Source organism: Loxodonta africana, chromosome 10 (genome assembly GCF_030014295.1).
Source record: "Loxodonta africana isolate mLoxAfr1 chromosome 10, mLoxAfr1.hap2, whole genome shotgun sequence".
Lineage (NCBI taxonomy): Eukaryota > Metazoa > Chordata > Mammalia > Proboscidea > Elephantidae > Loxodonta > Loxodonta africana.
Window position 1 is genome coordinate 6615749 of NC_087351.1, and position 20703 is coordinate 6636451.

The 20703-nt window shown below is 40.9% G+C and overlaps 1 protein-coding gene across 1 annotated transcript in view; it reads left to right on the forward strand.

The window, feature by feature from the left end:
- The window catches only part of FBN1 (fibrillin 1), a 299714-nt gene that overhangs the window by 133570 nt on the left and 145441 nt on the right, over positions 1-20703 (forward strand). The window contains exons 7-8 of the mRNA XM_010599670.2: positions 12806-13003; positions 16841-16966. Of these exons, the coding sequence (XP_010597972.2) occupies positions 12806-13003; positions 16841-16966 (324 nt within the window). The remainder of the gene's footprint in view (positions 1-12805; positions 13004-16840; positions 16967-20703) is intronic.

A 20703-nucleotide genomic window follows, 5' to 3' on the forward strand; every position in this document is an offset into this window, starting at 1 on the left:
TAGAGGTTTATGTACCGTCCTTGCAATGAGTCAGAATCGACTCGACGGCACTGGGTTTGGTTTTTTTTTCCCCTCTCCTGAGCCAAAGCAGTAGTGTTTGCGTAAAGCATCAGTACTGTTACTCCCAGGTTGTTGTGAATGCAGTAAGTCGCTTTCAGGCCCTTCCGTGCTTCCTCTACATGTAAACCTCCTGGGCATTTACTTATTTCTTTACGGTTTTCTCTCAGGACCTTCTTACTGACGTATAGCTTGAAATCGCCACTGTTTGGGGACAGCTCCAGAATTTCATTAGCTCCAGATGTCCACCATATTTATTTACCTATTTTATGATTGTTACGGTAACAAATCAAATATGTAACATACATAAACACGTTTGGAAATCTGGGGGAAGGGAGAAGTCTTTATGTTCAGGGTCATATATGAGGCATAACCCTACAGGGCAGTTCTACTCTGTCCTATAGGCTCACTATGAGTCGGAATCGACTCTACGGCAGTGGGTTTTAGTTTTTTTTATATGAGGCCTATCACATTCAAAATAGTTATTTAGAACGTAGAATAGAGGAACATGGCCTTTAAATAAAGGTATTTGTGAGCTTATTTTGCGAATGAAATGTCTTTTCCGAAGGAAAGCTGGCAGTAGTGACACTTATAGTGACACTTAGGATAGTAATGATAAATCCGACCAATTCTACGTTAACTTTATGAAAATAAGGTGTGTACATCAGAGAGCAGTGTATTGAGGCAGATTATCAAAATCTAGTCATGTCTTAACATTAGACACCTCATCCAGTTGTCAGAAAGGAAAAGTGAGTTGAGTTTATGAAAGAAGTCATGAGAAATTTGTTTTATGCACTCAGCCTGCTTGGCTGCTGCTCAGTCTTTACCTGCTGCAAAAAAATTCCAGAAAGGCTATGCCTTCCTCTTGGATCATTCGCTCGTGTATACATCAAATGGTAATAAAATCCATGTACCTGGTGTCTCAGTTAGGGAGAAGTTTGGATGTAACAGAAAACCCAACCACAGTGGCTTAAACTAATAAAACCCAACCCGTTGCCATGGTTTCGGCTCTGATTTATGGTGACCCCGTGTGTGCTAGAATAGAACCATACTCCATAGGGTTTTCAATGGCTGATTTTCCGGAAATAGACTGACAGGCCTTTCTTTCTTAGTAATTACTTTTTATTAAATAATGCCGTGTCCCTGGGTGGTACAAACAGCTAACACGCTCGGCTGCTAACTGAAAGGTTGGAGGTTCGAGTCCAGCCATAGGTGCCTTGGAAGAAAAGCCTGGCGATCTACTTCTGAGAAATCAGTCATTGAAAACCCTATGGAGCACAGTTCTGCCTGGACGCACACGGGGTCGCTCTGAGTCAGCGTCAACTCAGTGGCCACTGGCTTTTATTAAGTAGTGCAGAGGTGTTACCTGTTTTTGAGTCGTGGACACTTTTAAGAATCTCGTGAGAGCTGTAAACTCTCTTCCTCCAAAAATATACAAATGTACACGCTATACTAGGTCAGATTCCTTTGGTTGCAAGCAATGAAACTAGCTTAAGCATAAAGGGATTTTATTATAAGGAGCCTGAGATGTCCTAGAAACTCAAAAGCCGTTAATGCAACAGGGCTTTATCAGGGATAGAGGCAGGAGCCCAGTGACCTGCCTGTCTCTCTCTGGGGTTGTATGGCCTCTGTCCCTGCTCCTTCCTGCAGACCTCGTCCCTTTTCCATGCAAAGGCACTACTCTGAGTGCACATACACACTGCCCTATAGCTCCTGAGGTGATGTCATCTTGGTTCTAGCCATCTGCAGTCCAAACCAAAAAAAACTAAACCCATTCCCATCAAATCAATTCCGACTCATAACGACCCTATAGGACAGAGTAGAACTGCCCCATAGGGTTTCCAAGGCTGTCATCTCTTTTTTTTTTTTTTTTAATTTTTATTTGGCTTTAAGTGAAAGCTTATAAATCAGGTCAGTCTCTCATACAAACATTTTTATACACCTTGCTATATACTCCTAATTGCTCTTCCCCTAATGAGACAGCACACTCCTTCCCTCCACTCTTCTCTTTTCGTGTCCTGTCCACCAGCTTCCGACCCCCTCAAGGCTGTTATCTTTCTGGGAACAGACTGCCACATCTTTCTCCAGAGGAACAGCTGGTGGGTTCTAACTGCCCACCTTTTAGTTAGCAGCTGAGTGCTTTAAGCACTGTACCACCAGGCTCTTTAGATGGAGACCAGGGCTGTTTAATCCCAGTTAACAAATCTCTGGAAGAGAGGACTTAATGGCCGCAGCAAGGCTCGGGCCCAGATCCCTGATCCACTTAACTGTGTCCAGGCCTGTCCTACTTACACAGGTGATTTTACACATAACTTCAGGGCATCTTTGGACACCTGAATCCCAAATGTGATCTTCAACTTAAAAATCTCTGAGCTGGAAGCAATTTAAATGCTGACAGGCCAGCTGCCTTACCTTTTAGCCCTAAAACTACTGCAGAAAACGGAAAATACATTTCGGTGAGTGTATTTGCCGAGTGCAGGAGCTCTGTCCAGGAGCTGTGAATTTTGAATATCAGTAGTTAATCCCTGGGTGATGAATACGATGTATATTGAATTATAACACTTTCCAACATCGTTGATATTATATTCCTAACTTCTACCCTTAAAGGTTTGGAAAATTCAGTTTTAATTATTGTTAACATGCTTTGTAAATATCCCAGGGAAATTTATGTAGACCTGTTCATACATCCAGGGAGCCAAATTTCTGGCTCAAGTTGTTTTTTCTTCCACAGTTGGAGAAAATTGTGGTGTTGGGCTTACCTCTTGGGGCATGTTAAACCACTTTTAATGCTGTCTCTTATTATTTTCTAACCATGTGCAGTTTCCGCACGTATCTAACTAGTCGCCTCAGATGAAACCCCAACGTCTGGCCAAGCCGATGTAAATCTCTAGTAAGTGGTAGGGGTACCAGAGTAACTCAGTGCCCTTTAGGGTTCGGACAGTACACACTGGAACAGTTGAAGACCTTACAGTCGCAGGAGCAACTTTAGATGTTTCTCCAGTTTTGTAGAGTAGAAGTTTCTGAGCTGAACATCATTCTTCCACTGGGTGCGCTGGATACAACGTAGCTAAAACTAGATTGGCCTATCTGCCTGTACGTTGTTGTTGTTAGCTGCCATCGGGTCGGCTCTGACTAACGGCAGCCCCGTGCACAACAGAATGAACGTTGCCTGGCCCTGCGCAATCTCACCATCGCTGGTACGCTTGAGTGCATTATTGCACCCACTGTGTATTTTGAGTGGCTTCCAACCGAGGGGCTCGTCTTCCAGCACTATATCAGATAATTCTTTTTTTTGATTCATAGGGTTTTCATTGGCTATTTTTCAGAAGTAGATCTCCAGGCCATTCTTCTTAGTTTGTCTTTATCTGGAGGTGAGAGTGAAACCTGCCCACCATGGGTAACCCCACTGGTATTTGAAATACTGGTGACATAGCTTCCAGCATTATAGCAACAGCAAGCCAGCACGGTAGGACAAACTGACGGACGGATGGTGGATCTGCTTATATAGGGGTGTTATTATTTAGCTGTTCACATCATTTGCCTGGGGTATGTGGGATGTAATTGTTAATTCCACAGAGCATGATGCGTACTTGCGGAATCACTGTTCAGTGCAGCAAAACAGTTGTCATCCACAAAGCCTTTTAGTGCCCGGAACATCAAAATCTGTGTAACCAGTGAGGCTGCCAAGGAGCCATCATGATGGTCCAGTTAATGTCACTTTGTCAGTCTGCAGGCAGACCTTGAAAATAAATGCCCAGCAACAACCACAGCGCAAACCCAGTCCTGAGGTTCCAATGCCCTTAGCCTTTGGTCTCTCAGAAAATCAACCTTCTGCTATCTTTTGACATCTGACGACACACAGATTTTTTCAGGCATCTTTTGCTGACTAACTGACCCTGTGTAGTTCGGTTTTGGTGGTGCCGCCTCTCCCATCCCCTCAGCCTTCTCGCTCGCCTTGTGGATAGTGCACACATGTGTTCTGAATGATACTTGTGTTTTCTTCCTACTTGTCTGTCTTCTGTTGAGTTCAGCACCACACCTGGAGCTGGAAACAGCCTTAGGAATTTTTCATTCATCAAATATTTCCTTCCAAAGAAAAAATTCTGAGACTAGAAGGGCCACTATGAGAGCTAGTTCATAGTATATTAACATACTTTAGTGTGTGTCTAAAAGAGAGAAAGAACACACGAGCAATTTATGTACCACACACTCATAAGAAAATGCATATTTGGTAAAAAGCCCATTCTACAAGTAACACTTGCCAACCAATGTGTCTAAACTATCTCACTGCCTTTTATCTGCCTGGATATTATGGAAAGTCCAGATTTATGTGGAGTGTTTCTCTGTGGAGGTTAAATGGCTGAACTTTTGTCCTCACTTTAAATTTTTTACCAGATCTCTCAGAAGTAGTGGGGACTCAGGGCTGGCAGCTAGCAGGCTGGTGGTCTGGGACTCTCTTGCGCTGTCATTTCAGAGAAGCAGCAGTAAAGTTCTTCTGAAGGAATCCCGGCTGCCATGCCAGAATTCAGTTCCATGTTCGTGGTCCGGGCCATATGTACTTAACATTTGGGTTTCTGTGAGGATTGGCCAAATGTGTTTGAAGTAAGAGTTTCAACCATAACATTCATACATAAATATCTGATACAAGTAAATGCTTGCTCACAAAGAGGAACAGAAGGAAAGGAAAGTTAGTGAAAGAGCTAAAATACACAGGTCAGGGTATAATTTAATTTAATTATATCCAAGTTCTGTTTTTGTCCTTTGATAGCATCAAGAATTACAGTTTTATGTGGGGCCAGCCTCATCAATTCAAATCCCCCTTCCAGGACTGTGTACTTTACTGAGAAAATGTGAAGAGCTTCAGCTCTGATTGTTAGTAGTTAGAGCCTGGACTTCCTTCCTTCACATTCCCCATTTCAGTAAGTAGCTGGCCATATATCCCACAATTGAAGCCAGAATCCCAGGAATCATCCTTGTCTCTTCAGTTCCCTCACCTTTTGCATCTAACCCACCAGACGGGGTGTAGAGTCTATCACCGAAGTATACCCCTACTCTTCAGCTTCCATCCATTTCTACAATCTTGCCAAGCTACCACCATCTTTCACCACAAATACTTGAGCAGCCTCCTTGCAGGCTTTCCCATTTCCACTCTTAACCCTCTAAGCAGTGCTCTTCCAAAATAATACCTCATGTTTTACGAGGCTTCCTGTTGAACTTAGTTGTTGTTGTTAGCTGCCGTCAAGGCACCAAGTCATGGCAGCCCCAGGCACAGGGGAACTAACCTCTGCTGGGTCCTGCACCACCCCGATGATTGGTTACAGACTGAACCGCAGATTGGGCCATTGTGATCCATAGGGTTTTCACTGGCTGATTTTCAGAAGTACATTGCCAGACCTTTCTTCTAAGTCTGTGTAAGTCTGGAAGCTCCGTTGAAACCTATTCAGCATCATAGCAATGCCCAAGCCGACACTGACAGATCCGTGGCGGCTGCAGACAAGGTGCAATGGCCAGAAATCCAAGCCAGCGTTCCTAAATGGAATGTGATAATTCTACTACTGAAGCCAAATCCAGATTCCGTACTGTAACCTGGAATGTGTTATATAACCTGGTCCCTGCATAACCCTCTAGCCTCAAGGTGTGTCCCTTCCCCTTCACTCTCTGCACTCCAGTCACGGTGGCCTTCTCTTGTTCCTAGAACTGGTGGGCTGTCTCCCAGCTCAGAGCCATTCTTCTTCTGGTTTCCTGTACCTGGAGGGCACTTACCCCATCACGCACAACTCGCTTATTCTCACTCTTTAAACCAGCTGCTAGCGAGCCAATTCCGACTCTTTCCTCTGAGACTCCTCTGGGTGGACTCAAATGTCCAACCTTTCTCATTCTTTGTGCCTATTTAAATGTCACCGTCTAAAAGACGCCTTCCATGATAACCCTTACTGAGTTGGGTTTCCCCAATTACTCTTCATCGTGACACCATGCTTATTTTATTTTCATTACAGCTTTAAGCCTAAAATTGTTTTTAGGTGTGTTTACCTACTTACTGACTTCCTCCTCTGGAAGATTATAAAGTCCACATGAGCAGGGACTTCATCCGTCCTACTCAGTGATACAGTACAGTAGCTCAATAAATGCTTGTTGAATGAACAAAGAAACCCTTGATTACATTTTATAATTGTGAAGTTTACTGATTGAACCTTAACATTGAAGCTAGGATGTTTAGTTTTATTTTGTGCAGTGGGATATTTTAATCACTTTATTTTTATTGTCTCTTTACTAACGGAGGCCTTTACCCTCTATGTATACAGCATTCGAGATAGATATTGGCCTGCTACAGAAAATTCCATTTATAATAGCTTTCCAATTTTAGTGATAAAACATTCTACTGGGATATTTCAGAAACTGAAGTCACTTTTTATAGAACTAATATTTGGAAATTAAACAATCTTACAAGATACTTTTAAGATGTAGGGTTTGAATTAAGAATCTGTTGACCCTGACAGCTTTTATATTTAATGTCACTGATCACAGGGCCTTTACTCTTAGGTCCTCAATCTTGTTTTTGGATTGTAGAGAATGGGTTATAGTTGGTAGCTTTGAAGAAAATAAAAAAGAACAAGTAAATCAAATTGTTACATAATACTATTGTTTTTGTCTTGCTGTTCAGTAGCGAACGCTCTGTGGTGAAGCTGCAGATTTTGGTTTAACGTGGCACTTCAGACCAGCCGCTTAAACACGGACTAAATCCTAGCCCGCTGGTTCTTTGGAGTGGAATTTGCAGACCATTAAAAACGAAGGCACTCGCTACGATTTTACTATCTTGATGGTAAATATGTCACTAACCCAGGATTTGACTTCTACCTTTGCCCCATTTTTTTTCTAGTAAAGGTAGTTTAAAGAGAGCTTTGGGGAAAACTGAACATAAGTAATGACTTGTAGGGTTCAGTGAAGAGACGGATAGTGGCAGGTGAATGATTACTTGGACAGGAGATGTTCCCTGCCCTGAACAGGACTGCTTACTGTTTTCTTCATCGTGGAGCAGAATAAAATGTGGTAACAATTTTCAGTAGTTGAATCCCTGCCACGTGAAATTGGGTCCGACAGAACCACAGCCTGGAGTTGGTGGAAGTGCTTGGTCTGCAGGTTGGATTAAAAGGTGTACAACAAATCACCTCATTTCTATAGATTTGAATGATATTTAAATTTAAGTTCACAATGCTAATACTTCTAAGTTAACGAATTAAAAAAGTTCAAAGTCAGGGAAAATATTGGCATGGAAATAGTTTTATGCCTACTCCTATGCCTTTATTTCTAAAATACTTTTTAAAAACATTTAGTTAAGAATAAATTGTAACTCAGATGCAGCCACTTAAAGATAAACATTTTGCATCATGTAGGTTAGTAATTTTGCCAAAAGCTTACATTCTTTAAGCATTGTTGTATAAACTGCGTGAAATAGGTCATCTTACATGTTTTATTTTATAGAAATATGTGGGATGGAATATATTTGAAAGTCCTTGTGTAATTAAAAAAAAAAAACCGCGTAGCATGAATGAAATGGGAGTGGCAGTATTGCACAGTAAAAGTAGCACTGAAATTTCCTTCCCAGAATTTTTATTATAAAAATTTTCAAACCTATAGAAAGCCTATAGAAAAGTTGTGTGTGTGTGTATATGTACAGAGATATGTGTGTATGTGTGCACATATATGTGTCTATGTGTGTGTGTGTATGTTATTGTGTGTTGTTGAGTAGATTGAGACTCATAGTGACCCTACAGGGCAGAGTGGAACTGCCCCGTAGGGTTTCCAGGATTGTAATCTTTATGGAAGCAGACTGCCACATCTTTCTTCCCTGGAGCTCTGGTGGATTTGAACCACCAGCCTTTTGGTTAGCAGCTGGGAGCATAACCACTGCACCACCAGGGCTCCTTATGAGACCTGTTAGGATCATGGAACTTCTTTGCTTTAATTTTCCTCAGAATTGAATGTTCTTTGAATGCCTTCTTCAGAAATCTATCTTGAAATCCCACACATTAGGAGCCAGCCTACCTGGGAGAGTGTGCTGTGACCTTCTCTGTCATGGATAAATTGATGTCTCATTCTTTTGTTTGTAATTTTTATGAAAAGGAGGATTGAAAATAATTAGAGTCTAGTGCCCAAAATTATATCCTTGTGCCTTCCCTGCAGTTTGTGGTTTAGTGAAGGGGCAGGAGTGACAAGAATCCATTGCACCCTAGAATTTTGCTCTCTGTAAGTGACGCATTTGCTTCAGGGTGAAGTCTGATCACGAATGAACGGGATACAATGCCAGAGACCACGGTGTTCTGAGCGGCAGAGCTGGGAATGGGCTTGCGACGGGAGGCTGCCTCCACTTGTTGGTCAGATCCTAAGCTGCCTTGAGGCTAAATCTAGTGGGACTGAGGAGCAACCCTGGAGCCTTAACCACTCAGAATGGGAACATGTAGATGCAGAATTTCCCATGATCTGGCCCCAGTAGAGTAAGCTGGTTCAACACCATTAAAATAGTGTTTTAATTTTGGAAAGGCTTGGTCTCTTGCCCTAGTTCATGGACGTCTTATAAGGAAATGATTATAGAACAATTTGCAAACAGAAAGTATTTTTAATGCTATATTTTAGTTGCATTAGGAATAATGATTTACATGGAGACCAGGAATGAGTCAGACATTACACAAGCATTGAATTGGGTATGTTCCCTGTCTAGTGCTGAAACTCCTGAAAAAAAAAAAAAAGAATATGTAAAGTTAGCCTAATATCATGTAAGTGCTGTGGGAATAATTGTAAATAATGGTACTATCAGAAAGGAATTGAGGGTGTGGGCAGATTTTTTTTCAGTAGCTGGAGTATTGGACTAAAAACAGCAAACCTTTGGCCACTCTAAACAAAGCCTGTGACAAAAAGCACATGCCTCCAAATTGAAATGACATATAAAAACTACCATTAATACAGCGTTTACCTTCCAAGGGGCTTTAGATCCAAATCTATTCCATGTGGATTTTGGCGCCCTGTTCGTAAGCATCAAATTTATTGAAATATGGCTCTACAAATATATTTATGTTTACTTGCTAATCTACACTGTCAAATGAGCTCCTTTTTTTACTTTGTTTCCAAGGTCACTTTAACCTAAGTGTTAAGTATCAAGGGTTAAAATGTGTTATGTGGATAGGTTTATTCTACATACTCAAACTATGCCAAATATCTAGGACAGTTAATAAAGAGGGGCCCCCACTATGCTCCTTTAAAAAATCACCTATATGAGACCATATGGTCAACAATTGCTTTAAAATAAAAATGAGAATGTAATGGGGCAGGGAAACTAGGTTAATGGAAATGGAACGACCAGAATGGAAATAATGAGAATGTTCACGCGTGGCAATGTCACTGAACAGCTTATGCAGAAATTGTTGAATGGGAACCTAAACTGCTGTGTAAACCCTCACCTAAAACACAATAAAATATTATTTTTTTTAAAAAAAGGGGGATAGTAAGTTCTAACAGGTGCAAAAATGAGAAAATTTAAGAAATAATCATGTAATTATTTTAAAGAAATTTAGTTGGCTTCAGTTGGAATTTGACTTGGTTTTTGACTACTGACAAGGTCATATAAAGCAGTGTTTTCTAAGAACTATGAATTAATTGTGTTAAATGTGTTTTTACACTTATTCACGATAAAAACTATTTCATATTAAAAAAATAAGTAAGTAAAAACGGGTCCCTGCGGGCTCTAGAGCTGCCTGATGACTATTGTCAGAATTAACAAGGGCCGTATCTATTCCATGTATTCACATTGCAATGAGGGCAAGAAGTTGTTGACCCTGGAATAGTCTTCAAGATTATGTTTATTTTTATGAACACCCTCCAATGAGGAATTCACATCTGAAGCTATCAGCCAGTGTGAGACAAGAAGGACCCAGGTTTTCCTTAGCATGTTGCAGTGTGTCAGGATTTTGTTGGTGTCACTTACAAAAGACCATATTCGCATCTTCCGTGAATCTTTGAAACTCTCAGACATCAAGATAATTACAGAAGGTATCTTGGCAAAATGATTAGGAAAAACAAACTCGGGCAGTGTTGAAGAGAAGATTATAAATTAAAAGTCGTGATCCATTATGCATTTTTTCCTTTTTAAGTATTATTTCTCTTTTGTTGTTGTTGAGAATGTACACAGCAAAACATACACCAGTTCAACAGTTTCTATGTGTACAATTCAGTGACATTGATGACATTCTTCGAATTGTACATCCATTGTCAGCCTCCTTTTCTGAGTTGTTCCTCCTGTATTAATATTAACTCAACTGCTCCCTAAGGTTCCTATCTAAACTTTCAAGTTGCTATTGTCATTTTGACCCCATATAGGTAGTTCTTAATAATGCTCAAGGCAGACATTTTTTACTAGTTAAACTAGAGTATTTGATTTTAAGTAGACTTCAGGGGATATTTTTGGTTTAAGGTTTAAAGTTTATCTCAGGGCAATAGCTTCAGGGATTCGTCCAGCCTCCATGGCTTTAGAAAGTCTGGAGTCCATGAGAATTTGCAATTCTGTTCTACATTTTCCCCATTTGAATCAGGATTCTTCTATAGAATCTTTGATCGAAATGTTCAGTAATGGTAACTGGGCACCATCCAGTTCCTCTGGTCCCATGGCAAAGGAGCGTTTTTTTTTTTTTTTTTTTTTAGAGTAGCATGCCAACATGAATCTTACTGAAACGTTTACCTTCATCTCAGTAAATTAAGAGGACAAAAGAAAACAAACCTGAATTTCTTTCCTTAGATTAGTCCAAAGGACTAATGGACCACATCTACCATAGCCTCTGCTAGACTGAGTTCAGTACAACTAGATGGTGCCCCACTACTACCACTGTCTGCTCTGACAGGGATCACAATAGAGGGTCCCGGACAGAGTTGGAGAAAAATGTAGAACAAAGTTCTAACTCAAAAAGACCAGACTTGCTGACCTGACAGAGACTGGAGAAACTCTGAGAGTATAGCCCCTGGATACCCTTTCAGCTCAGTAACGAGGCCACTCCTGAGGTTCATCCTTCAGCCAAAGACAGAACAAGCCCATAAAACAAAACAAGACTAAAGGGTCGCACCAGCCCTGGGACATGGGTGAGAGGGCAGGAGGGAACAGGAAAGCTGGTAATAGCGAACCCAGGGTTGAGAAGGGAGTGTGTTGACATGTCGTGGGGTTGTTAACCAATATCATATGATAATGTGTGTACTAATTGATGAGAAACTAGTTTGTTCTCTAAACCTTCATCTAAAGTTCAATAAAAATGAAAAAATAAATTAAGAAAAGAAACAAAAAATAAATTTCTTCCCTTGTTGCTTACCGTGGAAAGTTTTATTTATTTTTTAGATAAAAGTTGATGCTGCTGTGCCCTTTCTGGTCTCAGATGTAAGAATGTACAGTCACGCAGTCTTGGCTGCTACTGCGCGATACTAAACGTTTCTCACCATAAAAAGTCAGGAATATACACGGAATGTTGTGTCTAAGAGTGAAGAAGCAGAGGCAATTTAAATAACCCACAGCAAGAAAATTATTGACTAAATTGTTAGAAGTTGATGGAAAATTATGCTACAATTCAAATTGTATTTTGGAATTATATTTAATGACATAGGAAAATGCTTTTGACAATGTTAAGTGAAAAAAGAATTCAAAATTCTATATTAGTATAATCTCCATTTTTGTGATAAAAATAAAACACACGTACACCACACACACCTACATATGTATATATAAATATATATATATAATATTATATAAGATAACATGCCCATATATATATATATATATATGGAAACCCTGCTGGCCTAGTGGTTAAGTGCTACAGCTGCTAACCAAGAGGCCGGAAGTTTGAATCCACTGGGCACTCCTTGGAAACTCTGTGGGGCAGTTCTACTCTGTCCTATAGGGTCGCTATGAGTTGGAATCGACTCGACGGCAGGGGTTTGGTTTTTGGGTTATATATATACATATATATAAATTATGTCAGATAATATACCAATATGTTATCAAAGGTTTAATTATATGTGGTGATTCAGTTATATGTGGTTTGAGGTAGTCCATTTGCCCAGGGGTTACAGTGATTTCGGACCAATGTCCTTACTGTTTCTATCAAATACATAATGCCTTTTGTGTGGGTGAAGTGTGTTTTATGTTTGTGTTCTGTTTGTTTATTTTTTAAAGTAAGGTGCACTCAATCCAAAGAAACAAATAACCTCTTCTTTTGTCCAAGAACTTTGAAGAAGAAGATGCCATGACTTACCTCAGTGCACGTTTTTAAATTCTTCTCTTTCCCCGACCTAAATTACAATAGACTGTAAGCTCCATGAGGGCAGGGTCTGGTCTTTTCATATCTGGAGCATCTACATCAGGCAGAGAGGCTGATTCATGGTAGGCGCCTAACACATTTTTTTTGTGTGGGTGAATGAATAGTAATATTAGGGATATATTTGTATAGCACCTCAAAGTTGTAAAGAGTTTTTCAATAACACCTCTGATCCTCCCAGAACTTCCTTTAAAGTGGGCGTAGGAACTGGTGATTTTACTCCTGTCTTGTAGGCGAGGAAAATGGGGCTCAGAGGCAGAATATCAAAGGCATCACACTGAGTAAGTCCTGCGTGATGCTATCCCTGAAGTCCGTTTACTGGCTTCGAGTCAGGCAAGACGTTCCTCTGCATGATGGTGCTTGCTTTTCTGGATTTCCATGGAATCTTTGTTTTTTATTTTCAGATTACAGGACAGGCCCATGTTTTACTGTGGTCAGCAACCAGATGTGCCAGGGACAGCTCAGCGGGATTGTCTGCACAAAAACACTCTGCTGTGCCACCATCGGCCGGGCCTGGGGCCACCCCTGCGAGATGTGCCCTGCCCAGCCTCACCCCTGCCGCCGAGGCTTCATCCCCAATATCCGCACAGGAGCTTGTCAAGGTAAGCGCTGAGCCGATGGAATCATTAATGGATTAATCTTATTTGCTCTGGAGAACCATTCTCCAGTGGAGTTGGAGAGATTTGGAAAAGCAGTGTCAGAGACGTACTTCTTGATTTTGCTGACTGCATGATATCCAACTAAGGCTTTAGGAGCCTGGCTCACTAGACAGCAGCCCAAGTCTTACTGGGTTTTCCTTGCCAGCAGTTCCCCCTCTGACCCCAGAGCTACTTTCACAACCCTCTGACTCAAGGGTGGTATGATTCTGGTCCAGTGATGCTACGTGTTACAGCAACGCTGTGTATAAACACAAAGTGAGATTCGTGAACAAGGTAGTTTATGCTTTTCGTATTGTTTTTCCTTCAGTCTTAACTGTTGGAGTCCCTCTGTTTTGTGAGTTGTACTTAGTTGACCTGAAGAAAATTGTTCCTCTCACCATTTTACATGCCGCATCATACGTTTTTTTACAAGTCAGAAATAAATTAGGGTTTGTTTCACAGTTTTAAATATCACCAGATGTCGCCTGCTTGCTTCTCCCCCTGCCTCCCATAGAAATCCTTACTCTGTTTTTGGCTTTTCCTGCTGTTCTTCCAGCTGTACAAATTCTTTTATTGTCTGGATGTCTGGCAGGAAGCAGGAGGAAGTGAACAGCGGCAGCTCCACACTAAGCTGATGGGCTCGAAAGCTCCCAGGCTGGGTCTGTTTCTTCAGACATCTTCTGTGCTTTTTAGTGAGCTGCATCGTTTTCAGAAAATTCAGCCTGCCCTTTTTTGAGGCAAATAGACAATAGTTTGGTTTTCTTTTATATATTAATTAAAAGGATAATATGCAGTAAAACAGAACTTAAGCTTAATCACACAATTCTGTGGTTCTCCATTCGATCGCACATCAGTAAATACCACTTCTGATAAACACTGTGGCTCTGGCCTTTGGCTACCAAGTACAACATAGGAGTTCTTTGTATGCCCTTGAAAGTAGCCATCTGAATGTCAGGAACGCTGAGGAGCCATTTTGAGATCCTAGAACGATAAAGGGATAGACTGTAGGAGTCTATGAAATTAAAAGTAAGTTTAGTTCCTCTTTTCTTTGGTGCCTTCTTATTTTTCTCATTCTTAGAAAGTCCCGGTGAGTTTTGAAGAATTTCTTGGTCTTGGTGCTCTGAACTTGGCTAAAAAACTTGAATTCCTTGACAGTGGACAGAAAGGCAGACTTTGAGTGCTCCGCTGCCTCAGTGAGTCCGTGTGGGAAGCTCAGGTGCTGACGGAACTCTAGAAAGAGAATGAACGGAGGGGGAGAATTGCTTCTCTAGCTTTGCTATTCGCTTCACGCAGACTGGATCTTTCTGGCATTTGCTTCCTGACTCTACTATTCGACATCCAAGAAAAAAAAGTTTTTTATATGAAATTGACCAACAGGCGTTCAAAATGGTGGTTATGTTACCTCTTTTAAAATGAAAAATCTTCATGTTTGGTTGTGATTCTCCCATCAGTTTGGGGTTCCCTTTCCTTGCTGGCATGTCCAATCCTTGGGCCAATTGTGGGCAGGTGGGTTCATAAAGGAGCTTCTAGTCCTAGATGTGTGATCAACAGAGAATCACTCACATACGCATTTCCTGTTGACCAAAAGTCATGATGGAGGAGACCATCTAGCTTTGCTTATATGTTAATGGCCAGTTAGCAGTAAAGTAAAATTTTAATTTCAAGTAACATTTTAATAAACGTATTCCACATATCAAAAAACAAAAAGGGAATGGAAAAATACTGGTCCAAGACAAAATTGAATCAGCCATAAAACATAATCTAATTCTATTTCGCATGTAGAGTCATTCATTTGTGGGTCAGGACATTCCATTTAAAGCATTAAGTGACACTTCCATGCCAAAATAAATTGCTGGCTCCTTAGTACCCCTTTTCTGCAGGCCGGCTTCTCTTGACAACTCAGGTTATTAGAGATCTTACAAGTGGCGATGGCTTTCTTGCTTCACACAATGAAGAGTCAAACTAAACAGCACACTGGGCTCCCGGATTTCTAAAAGAATACCTGCAGTAGAGAAAAGTTAGGCTGTCTTCTGGGAGGTCTTTACTGAATCAGACTTTTGTGTGCTGTCAGTGAAGAAATGGAGAAACTATGCGTGTACTTTTCTAGCTGAATATAATGAGCCTGGAATGCCCTAGGAAACCCTGGTGGCATAGTGGTTAAGTGCTACGGTTGCCAACCAAGAGCTCTGCAGTTCAGATCCGCCAGGCGCTCCTTGGAAACTCTGTGGGGCAGTTCTACTCTGTCCTATAGGGTCGCTATGAATCGGAATCGACTCGACGGCAGTGGGTTTGGTTTTTTTTGGTTTTGGAAAGCCCTCATTTTGTTCTGGAGGCTTAATATTTAGGGTTGCACCTAGGACCACAGAGAGTCCTTAGGTGCCAGGGACACAGCGGTGAACAAAACAGACAAGTCCCTGCTCTCTGGAAGCTTATACTGAAGACAATTAATGCATAAAACAAAACAAAAACACAAATATATAATAGGCCACTTGGCGATTGTAGTTTTGTTAGGTGCTGTTGAGTTGATTTTGACTCTTAGTGACCCCATGTGACAGAGTAGAACTGCCCTGTAGAGTTTTCTAGGCTATAACCTTCACTGGAGCAGATCCCCAGGTCTTTCTCCCAAGAAACTGCCAACCTTTTGGTTAACAGCTGGGTGCTTAACTATTGTACCACCAGGGCTCTTTAGTTGGTGATTAGTCATATGGGAGGAAAAACAGGGTAAGAAGAATGGTGGGTTCCAGGGGCTGGGTGCTGCTGTCAGGCTGGGTAGGGAAGGGTCCTGTCGCCCAAGTGTCTTTGGAGAAGAAACCTGAAGGACAGGTCAAAATGGATCATCCATGTAGCTATATGGATGAAGAAGAGTCCAGGCAGAGAGAGCAACCGCTACAAAGGCCTAAGACAGGTGCATGCTGGACGTATTGGAGGGATAGCAAGGAAGCTAGTAGGCTAGAACAGAGTGAGGGAGGATGTTAGGGGATGAGGCCAGAGAGTAGATGGGTCATGTGGAACCTCCTAGGGCTTACAAGGACTTGAGTTTTGAGCTGGGAGGGATAGGATCTGACTTCCCTCTGAAAATGTTCCCTTTGGCGGCTGCTCTGGCAGCAAGGGAATCTGCAGCTGAGATTGCACACTGGCCTGGGGACAGCTCTCACTTCTTGGCCTAATTTTCTCTTTTGGTTAATTTTTACCACTCAAGGCAATTCTACAGAACGTAAGATGGACATTTTCTATTTTGTTTGTTGAGAAACATTCACTGGTTTAAATAGTCTGAGTGATCTTCTTTAAGTAAATTCTGTTTTTACTGAACCACTCTGTGCAACTCTTAAAGACAGCTTTCTTGTAGAAATGTGTAGCATTTTGATCCTCAAGATTTCTTGAATAACTCTACTGAGTTATTGTCAATCTGGAGATAAAAAACAAGGCAGTAAGTAGTCATCCTTTTGCCATTGTGTCCTTGTAACTTTGCAGAATATGTAATAAAAACCCAGAAAATATTCTCCTCTACATGGGGGAAGATGGGAGGTGGGAAAATAAAGAATAGTTTTGACTTCTTATAGAAAATTATTGACTAAGCTGTGTTAATCAAATAATTTATATTATATAACTATAAATATGCATAAATATAATACATACGTTACATAATGTGATTGTGAGAAATAGTTTCTCTCATCATGTTCCAAATATTATGATGGAAAAATAACGCACTGATATGAATATATTAACGTGATTGTGGACAAACTGTCATCTTGTCTTCTGCAATGAATTTTATATAAATCTCTGTCTCTTGAAATCTGACAGATGTGGATGAATGCCAGGCCATCCCTGGGCTCTGTCAAGGAGGAAATTGCATTAATACTGTTGGGTCTTTTGAGTGCAAATGCCCTGCTGGACACAAATTTAATGAAGTGTCACAAAAATGTGAAGGTAAGAGATCTCATACTTTGCAGTGAAGTGGGGGGCGGGGGGAAGGGATGAGGGGAGGCAGGCAAAACGCAGCATCAGTAACAAACTTGTTTGCCAGTTGTCCCTGAGTCCTTCTGTCTTTGCTATGTCCATGAATGTTTAAGTATAATACTCTCACCAGGAATAATATGCCTTTGTGTGTTGCACCACACAAGAACCCTGCAGCTTTTTCCACTTTTATAAGAGGTACATCTGAATCAAATTAAATGTTAGAACATGAAATATTTTCAAGCAATATTTGGTTTAAAATGATCAAGATGCATGTTTTTGCATAGTTTTAGAGACATGAACTGAAATTTGATCATTAGATATCCTTCAGAATGATGTATCTTCTGCTGCTTTTTCTTGCTGAAATGTTGGATTTTTGTTTGGCGAGATCTATTATCTCTTATATTTAAGTTCTTAGTGCAAGTTTTGGAATTTCTTTACTGGGGGATAATATATTTCTAGCAAATAACCAAAAAAACAAAAAACAAACCCCAAATTTGTTGCTGTCATCGACTCTGACTTATGGTGACCCTATAGGACAGAGTAGAACTGCCCCATAGGGTTTCCAAGGAGCAGCTGGTGGATTTGAACTGCCGACCTTTTGGTTAGCAGCTGAGCTCTTAACCACCAGGCCACCACCCTTTAATGTTAATCAAGCACGAAGATAACTTGAGGTCAGTTTTTATATTTGCACTTAATTTATTGATTGAGCTTCCCACAGTGTGTGTACAGAGGATGGGTTCATATTCGCCACTATTGCTGTTTGCCAGAAAAAGGCCTGACTTCCAAAGTACAGGCAGTCCCCAGGTTACGAACACCTGATTTACATACAACTCAGAGTTATGAACCAACCTCCAAAAAGTCTGTTACATTGAAATTTTCAGGCAGATGCAGTGGTTCTTAATAACAGATGGGTACTACTTTGTGGCGTGCATCAACACATTATTATTATTATACTATTATGTCAAAGGTGTTTTAGTGTGTCTGGAAGTGTTTCTTTAATGTTTTTCATGTGTAGAAATGCACAGTATATACTATAGACTAAGACAAGTATTTGATGCTAGATACAAAGCATACCTAACGGTTCTAATTTACGTACGAATTCAGCTTAAAGACAGACTCAGGAACGGAACTTGTTTGTAATCCAGGGACTGCCTGTACAATAACTAATTTCTTCATGAGAGGGAAAGTGCAGGAAATAAACAGGCAGTATTGACCTCTCTTTTCTTTGGTGAATGCGTGTATATTGGGAGTGGTGATACCTGACAATAATGTGACAGCATGCTCAGGGCTGCCTCTCTGACAAGCTCAGAAGAGGAAGCTTCCGTCAGACTACTCACTCTACTGGGTGTGGTCTGAGGTTTCATTTAAGTGAACGCATTTTTGTTGAAAACAGTGGTTGCTTTTTATTTCTAGACTCTGGTGATGAGGAATCATTCCTCTTTGGTCATTCTCCTGGGCTTGGATACCTGATCCTTCTTGGCTGGTCACTGTGGTGTATCATTTAAGCACAAGATAGCTTGAAATTTGAAGTGAAATTAATACATGTAAACCAAAACCTGCCGCCCTCCAGTCGATTCCAACTCATGGCAACCCTATAGGACGGAGTAGAACTGCCCCGTAGAGTTTCCAAGGAGCGCCTGGTAGATTCGAACTGCCAACCTTTTGGTTAGTAGCCATAGCTCTTAACCACTGCACCACCAGGGTCTCTTAAATGACATATAGGAAGTACAGGATCTCCTTCCCCTGAAACTGAAGACCCTAACTCTGATAGAATTACCCTTATGGGTTAGAGTTCTTTTTAGGTTATTAATCATTATAGAATTTATAATTGATATTGTGTTCTTGAACACGTTCTAAGCAGTAATTTGAGGTAGCTGTGATAACTACTTTAATTCATTCTGAAGAAATAGGGCTCTTAAAAACATTATATGTTGTGAGAGTAATAAAGTTGACTCTCTATTAAAAAACAAACAAACAAACAAAAAAAAACCTTGTTGTCAAGTTGACCCTGACTCATAGGACAGAGTAGAACTGCCCCAAGGAGAGGCTGGGGGATTCAAACTGCCAAGCTTTTTTGTTAGCAGCCAAACTCTTAACCACTAGGCTGCTAGGGCTCCAACTTTGTATAAGCCAAAGTACTTTAGGAGTTGTAAGACCCTGGTGGCGTAGTGGTTAAGTGCTACGGCTGCTAACCAAAGGGTCAGCAGTTCGAATCCACCTGGCGCTCCTTGGGAACTCTGTGGGGCAGCTATGAGTCGGAATCGACTCGATGGCACTGGGCTTTATTGTAGCTCTAAGTTAGAAGCAGAGAATGTTCATACTGAAAGGGCAAAGAACCCCACCTAGCTCCGCCCTTTCACGCTGTCAGTTAAGGAGCTGTGTCTGGAGTATGTTAAGTGCCCTGTCTGAGGTCATTCAGAGAATGCTAATATTCACATCTTTTGCCGCACACTCTAATGCGCTTTGTATTATATTACATTGTGTTTTTTCCTACCTCTGTTTGATTAACAACCATATTTCCCAGTGTTTGGAAATATTTAAAATATATGTTTAGATTTTCCGGTATTGCCACGCATATATTTTTATGACATTAACTTAATAAGCTATTACATTTATCACATACAAAATCCATATCAACAAAAGGTTGTGTCTTACTTTTTTAGATTTCCTCAGTTTAATATATTCAGCATCAAGAGACACATTTATCTTCAAGATTTAGGGCGGTATGCACCATATGATTTGTCTGGTCTGGGTTTCATTTTGGAATTATGATAGCTTTCAGCATGGACTAGAATTATTTTCCTGCTTCTCTTGCTTTTTGCTCACACTTGTCAGTTAATATCAATCAGGAAGGATTACTTTCTATGGATGTGAAGAGACAGAAGGCAGGGCTCAATCTCAGATTCTTTTATCAATGCTAATAAACCTATTATGGTGGAGTACTCAATGGACCAAAATTCAGTCTGAGATACAATTACTTAATTCTTTTCCACAATTTTGTTTTTTTTTTGTTAGCTGCATTTTGAAGTCAGTAGCAAGATAAAACAAAATACTTTTGGCCAGACTGTTTTCTTCCTTTGCCATCTAGTGTTACACTAAATTCAGATGATGGGTTTTTTCCCTTCTTCTTCTTCTTTTTTTTTTCTATGCAAAATTGACATTGGAAGAAAATATCCTGTTAGTACTACGTGTACTCTGGCCCAGAGGCTGGTGCGGGCGTTGTTGACCTGCCTCAGTAGGAAAGCCGTCAGAGCGTCCTCTGAGAACTCTTGGGGAGCGGGGTGCCCTCTGTCAGCTCGCCTGCCTCCCTCGGTTGCAGCACTCACTATGGGATGGCACATCTCTGGGGACAGAGTGGTCTCCGAGTGGTCAATAAAGGGAACCCCAGAAAATCTAACCCAAACCCGCTCAAGGCATCAGGAGACTGTAGGTGCTCCAGGAAGACGGTCAGGCTGCAGTGGGATTCTGTGCCTGGGCGGAAATTGTTCTGGCACTTTTGCATTGATTTCAGTGGCTTTCTAACGTATCTCCCTCTCAACTTGGAGAAGACATTGAGTCCCTACAAGGCCACACTACTGAAAACAGAGCAAAACAATTCAATCAGGGTGCTTTTAACAAATTTATAAGATGCTAGCCTCAGATGTGAGATTTATTCAAAATGATTTCATGATAACTTCCTTTTGCAGAGTTCTCCCTTCCTTACCCCA